Source organism: Helianthus annuus, chromosome 9 (assembly GCF_002127325.2).
Source record: "Helianthus annuus cultivar XRQ/B chromosome 9, HanXRQr2.0-SUNRISE, whole genome shotgun sequence".
NCBI lineage: Eukaryota > Viridiplantae > Streptophyta > Magnoliopsida > Asterales > Asteraceae > Helianthus > Helianthus annuus.
Genome location: NC_035441.2, coordinates 187,289,355 through 187,295,866, shown reverse-complemented (window position 1 = coordinate 187,295,866; position 6,512 = coordinate 187,289,355). Strand labels below are relative to the sequence as shown.

The 6,512-nt window shown below is 33.6% G+C and overlaps 1 protein-coding gene across 1 annotated transcript; it reads right to left on the bottom strand.

The window, feature by feature from the left end:
• Nucleotides 1-615: 615 nt before the first annotated feature.
• Nucleotides 616-2,789, bottom strand: LOC110880208 (inorganic pyrophosphatase 2-like). The gene is made up of 4 exons (XM_022128792.2): nt 2,581-2,789; nt 1,866-1,987; nt 1,581-1,782; nt 616-1,186 (listed from the first exon to the last, which is right to left on the bottom strand). The coding sequence occupies exons 1-4, from the start codon at nt 2,716-2,718 to the stop codon at nt 821-823; spliced, it is 828 nt and encodes a 275-aa protein (XP_021984484.1). The 5' UTR covers nt 2,719-2,789; the 3' UTR covers nt 616-820.
• Nucleotides 2,790-6,512: the final 3,723 nt, after the last annotated feature.

The window sequence follows — 6,512 nt, the reverse complement described above, 5'->3', positions numbered from 1 at the left end:
ATACATGTATTATCTGATTAATTCATTTTTCTTGGTCCTCGCAATTAATACATTTGTATCAATAATATTTGTGTTACATCTTAGGAAATCTCACATTCATCGTTGTCTCATTGATAAGTAAGAAGTTATAATCGTAGTGAATGTCTAACCTCAAATAGTAACGCATTTGAGCGTCTCGGTCTCGGTTATGGATAAGAGGAAAATTCTACACTTCAGGATGCTTAAATGGGTAATCGAATGATGAGTGACCTCATATGATATAGACAATATTGAATTGTTATATGTAGAGTTTATCTTTTCATATTTACTTATATGGTGACAAGATATGAAATACATTAGCTAGTAATTTAATTAGATAACATTGTCTAGAAAAAAATTACATTATATATTATACAGTCACTACAAATTGTGCACCAGATCCTCAGTTTTTGGAAATTTATATATAATATAACCTGATTGGAAAAATAATTTAAATATCTTTTTGTTTGTTTATACTTTTTATTTAACCGTGCATAAAAATATAAAATAAATATATGAAAACAAACAATATAACATATCTTTTTTTCTTTTGGAGAAGATAACATAACATATGTAATCTTTTACTCGACATGTCTCTTTTCTTTTGGAGAAGATAATATAACATATGTAATCTTTTAATCGGGTCAATAATTACCATGTATCCATCAATAAGATCATGGAAAGGATGAAAACATACAAACACCATACACTCTTTTTTAATCAATCAAGTTTTAAGAACAAAATCTACTAGACTACTACCATACGCGTTAAAAACACATAGTTAAATAAATCCAAATATCCGTTACTGAGGAACATATAGAGGTTTAGGCAAAGCTCCGAGAGCAATAGTCTCAAACTTGCAATCAAACAATTGACTTGTGTTGTCAATGTTGCTCTTCATATCTTCCGTTGAGATTAGCGAAGTTATAAGATGTAAAAGAATTCGCTCAAGATCCTCTCCATTGGTCCATTCATGAATTTCACTCTTAACAAGCTCTCGGTTTTTGCATATCAAGTCCCAAACGGGAAAATCTTTCCTCGGCATCATGTAATCCCCTTTCCCAAGCTTCAAACTCGGGCAAAAGTCACCCGCTCCATCGCCCAAATATATAATTCTTTTATCTTTTTCGTTCTTGAAAGTGGATTGAATTCTTTCTATGACTTTACCCTGTTTAACAAAAACAAAGGATTAGATAAACAAAAATAAAAATCCTGATAAAAAATGAACACTTGATGGTAAGTCAAAACTCTATATATTCAATGTATTTTTACTATTTTTCTTAGGTTTTTTTTCCCACCAAAAAAACCTCGTACGGTTAAAAACCGAAACAGTTTTAAAAAAGAAAAAATAAACGATTTGTACACCTCTAGTGAAAAGTTACTCTTAGGTTAAAATGTCATAAGAGAAAACCTACAATTTTAAAATTTTTTCAAATGTTGTTACAATTAATTTAATAAGAAAAAAATCAGATTGATGACAAATAGATTTTGATACGATACATATATAATTATACATTATATTATATTATGAATAATAAATAATAAAAAGGAATAAAGTTTACCTTGCACATGTTAGGAGGACAGAGACTACAACCGTGCGGAGATCTAAGAAAATCATGGTAAGGCAAAATCCTTAACTTTCCTTCATCGTCCACAAATCCGGGATTCGTGTTGATCTCCGAGAAACATTCTCGTATTCCAAGATGACTTAACACCGTTTCTATGTAGAACGTATTCGCATCACTAACAATCCTCAGATCGCATCTGGAACAATTCATACAAACATTAGTAAAACGTAAAACAAACCACAAAACAAACAACAATACTATGAAAGTCAAATTAGTTACCCCAAAGCGTGCGCAGCTTTTATAGCAGGAACAATCCTAGGATGTATTGGGACACGGTTTAGTACTTGTTTGATGTCCTCAATTGTTTTACCTTGTAAATGCAGTTCCTCCATCAACTTGTCCTGTTTTTGTTTTTCAATGCTAAGTTAATTACAACCTTATACATAACAATATAATTATAACTAGTCTTAAGCACCCACATGGGAGGGTGGGGGAGTAAAACCGTGCTACCAACGTTATGGGGCCGGGAGGCGTAAAACGGTGCCAAGTAGCAACCGAACCACGATCAAAATTGGAAAAAAAAAGCATAAAACAAAAAAATGAATTGTAACGCCAATTGACTCACGTGACGTAAAATGTAGACGAAGTCGAATATATACTAACATGTATAAGAAAGTCGAGGGGGTAAAAAAAACCCGACAAGGTAAATGTGACTACCAAACATCATGCTAAATAGCAACCGAACAAAAAAAAAACCTGATGGACCAAATGTGGCCACTAAACACTGTGCTAAGTAGCAACCAAAAATGACAAAATCCAGTGAAAAACGTAAAACAAAAACTAATAAAAAAACTAAACTCCTTTAACTTTTTATAACAAAATAAAAATAAAAACCCAAAAGCCAAACTATTTCTCAGTATGTTAGAAATTAATAGATATTAGATAATAATAATAATAATAATAATAATAATAATAAAAGTTATTGAAGATTTACCATCATGGAGTTCCAAGGCATGGTGGGGAGGAGTTGATTGAAGAGATCAGTAGCACCTAATTCATCCACAACCCAATTATCGCTATCGATGTCGATTATCGTCTTGTCAAAGTCGAAAACTACCACAATGCCAGACATGTTCGCCGGAATATTGAGAGTATTATGATCGGAGGTAGGTGTGTGTTTGTTGGAAGGGTTAAGGGTACAAAGAGGGTATTTATGGTGGTGTATGCCAAAGGAATATTACCATATTAACGGTATACTATGTGTGAGGGGTTATTCTTTGAGGCGTAGATCTCAGCCGTTGAATTCGTGTCACGTGATTGATGGTCAGTGATCCGACGGTTGAGGAAAGAGTTTGGTGGTAGAGTTTAAAAGCAAAACGTAAATTGAAAAACGCGGGAATAAGGTAGAGAATATGCCACTATATTCCTTTCATAATGTAAAGTTAGCCACTTCTTTTCGACCTAATCAGGGTGCTCCACAGCTCCAGATATTAAACCGTTCAATTCAATCCATCCAATAAATATGAGTTGATTGATTATTCAATTCAATCCATCCAATAACTATGAGTTAGATTGATTATAATAGTTTTTTAAATTTAAACATATAACAACCCATAAATTATCATATTGTTTTAAATTATGTTATATAAATTGGTTTTCCAACTATATATTTGATTAGGTAAGGGTTTCAGTAAAAAAAAAAAAAAATTCCGTACAAAATATAAAAAGTCTATATAGGCATATTGTTTTAAATTTTAGGTATAATGTTTTATATTCTTTCGGCATGGTACTATATAGAAAAACAACAAACACAGTGGCGAAGCTTGACCTGAATAACGGGGAGTCGAAAACGTATATACCCAAAAAAATTTATAGAACCGGGGGTCGAAAACGTATATACCCAAAAAATTCTATACGGAAACTACATATATAACACTACTGAGCGAAAAGTTCGGGGGATCGGACGCCCCTCCCCGCCCATGACCAAACATAAACAATTTAAAACACAATTAACTGTATTCTAGGTAAGAAATTACTACTTTTTTTCCAAACCAAAGGAGTTCCTAGGATTATTATATTATATACAACAATACAAACACTTATCTTGTTCTCTATTTAAAATTGATTATTAATTTCTTATTATTGAATGTGCCTATGATGCTTTAATATGTTGATCTGATTTATAAACGTAATATAAAACGTACAATTGATCTTGAAAAGTGGTGGTTTAGGAAAGTGATATGCAGTTTCTAGAGGAACTTAGAATCCAAATTGTGTTGAGACAGGTAAATCAGGAAGGTACCAAGTAACATGCGATGTTGGCCGAGCATAGGCGGCTATTCCAGAAACGAGTTGATTTCTTACTTTTTTTATGTTTTACATTATTATTCCATATATAACTTTACAACTTTTTTATGCATTATCACTTGTACATTATGCTTTATGTGTTTTTCAAAAAAAAAAATTTGATTTTTTATTTTCAACCCAAAGGTTTTTACTTTTTACAATTTTAACCTACATAATTTGTTGTTTTAACTTTAACCCAAAACTTTTCATTATTTGCAATTTAACTTCACAACTTTTCTCACTTATACTTTTCATCTTTCGCAAATTTTTGTTTTACGTATAGTTCTAAATTTTTCGAGTTAATACGACGCAACGTGCATGTGTGGTTCAACGTTTTACCTCTATTTTTCCATGTTTGACAGGTTCGTCGCGACACGCATATCCTAGGTCGAGTCAGTGTTGGTGGTCGATTACGGTTGTGTGACATTAGTACTATCTGACACCATTTTACGTCCCGCCGCAATGCGGGGTGTGCTTTGTGGGGTTTTCAAAGAAAAAATGGTTATGCATATGGTTGTCGTAACGTTGGCTTTGGGGTTTTCCAAAAAAATTGATTTTTTTTTACTTTTCACCCAAAAGTATTTCATAAATTATTTTTGACTCAAAACTATTTGTTTTTTTTACTTTTAACCCAAAACTTTTTATCTTTTGCATTCTATCCTCATAACTTTTTTTACTTTCAACTTTGGTCCTTTATAGTTTTCATGTTCCGCAAATTTTTCGCTTTATGCTTGGTTCTAAATTTTGTGACTTAACACATCGCAACGTGTGTCTTTGGTTCAACGTTTTTACGTTTCATTCTAAATTTTGCGAGTTAACACGACGCAACGTGCGTGTGTGGGTGAACGTTTTTACATCGTCTATTTTTCCCCGTTTGACATGTTTAACATAACATGCGGGTCCTAGATTGACTTAGTTATAACTAAAGAATCCCCGCCGCATTGCGGCGGGTCGCAATCCTAGTTTAATTAATTTAAGAATAAAACCATATTCATATTTAAAACAATAAAAATCATTAGAGCATCCACAATGCATAACTTTACAAACCTTCACTTTTAAACATCCACAACACAACTACACAAACCTTCACTTCAACATTTCTCGTCAGATTTCAAACGTCCTTAAAAACCTCTATTTTTATATAAAATTCTACTTTACATAAAAAATATACAAATAATATTGTGTGTGTCTTCTTGAACCGCTTGAAGCCCGCAAACAAGAACCAACCCCCTCGAACTTGTTGACGGGCAGGGGTGGATGTAAAGAGGAACAAGGGGTAGCCTCCGCTACCGCTTGGTCGGAAAATTTTTGACGTTTTTAGTGTAAATTTTAGAAAAATTTGACGTTTTTTCGATTTCGTTACCGCCTATTTATAAAACGTTACCGCTTGGTCAGAATCCTAGATCCGCCACTGTTGACGGGCTCCACTCATATCACAACGACACAACCTCGGTCCGCCACCTCAAGTCCGGATTTCCGGACCATGTCACGTAAACGAAGTTTTATGCTCTTACGGCATATGTATTGTTTTAAATATCTAATTTATTTTTCTGTTCATTACATTTTTCTGATTATTTTACAGTTATATTTATTTTTTCAAAAATAGAAAAGAAAAGAGAGAAACAGTCCAAAAAACTGTATGATTTGCATGTATATGGAAAGGTGGTTTCCGGAACGAACGGAACATATTAGTATATTAGGCCATGTGTAGTCATAAAGCCTTTTTGTGGGCGTTATGCGACACGTGTCGTGCCACGTCACACAGGGGCTTTATGAGGCGTTATGTCACTAGAGCCCGTAGTCATAAAGCCCCTACCTCATCATAACCAAAGTGTAAAATGCAGGGACCAAAGTGTAAAATGCAGGGACCAAAGTGTTTTAATGCAGGGACCAAAGTGTAAAATGCAGGGACCAAAGTGGAAAATGCAGAACAATTCTCCTCCATCTAGCGCCGCTATAAATATCACGCCTTTTATTTTTTTTTTAGCATAGCGCCCAGGGGGGTGGTGTGGGCGGCGCTATGTTGGCGCTATGGCCCAACTTCGCGCCCCACTACGTTCAACCTTAGCAAATAATGGCCATCCACCAAAGACCAAGCCTCGTCATATCCACCTCTTCATTTTGGTGTGTTATGTTATTAAAAATAACTTTTTGTTATAATATTTAAATTATGTAAAAATCAACCATTGAAATATAAATAATATAAGTTTCTTAAAAATAAAGTCTAGTTAATAAAAATCAATATAGCCCATAGCATTATAGTCTAGTGGTATCTTTGGGGTGAAATAAGGCTTACGCACCATTAGGTTTTGGGTTCAATTCCCACAAAGCGAATTTTTCAGATTTATTGGGTTTGCTTCTGAATTTGTGTATAGGCATTATTGCCCAGTAGAGTTGGATATGATCAGGTGGTTCCGGCTTTGCTGGTGGCACGATGATACTTCAGTGATCTAAATTTATCGTTAAAAAAATAAAATTGCTATACGACGTCTGTTTTAGTCTAATAAAATTACATAGGAGTTTTAAACTTCTTAAATCTGAATACATTGGGGTGCATTGAAAATTTAGTAAAGAGTTATA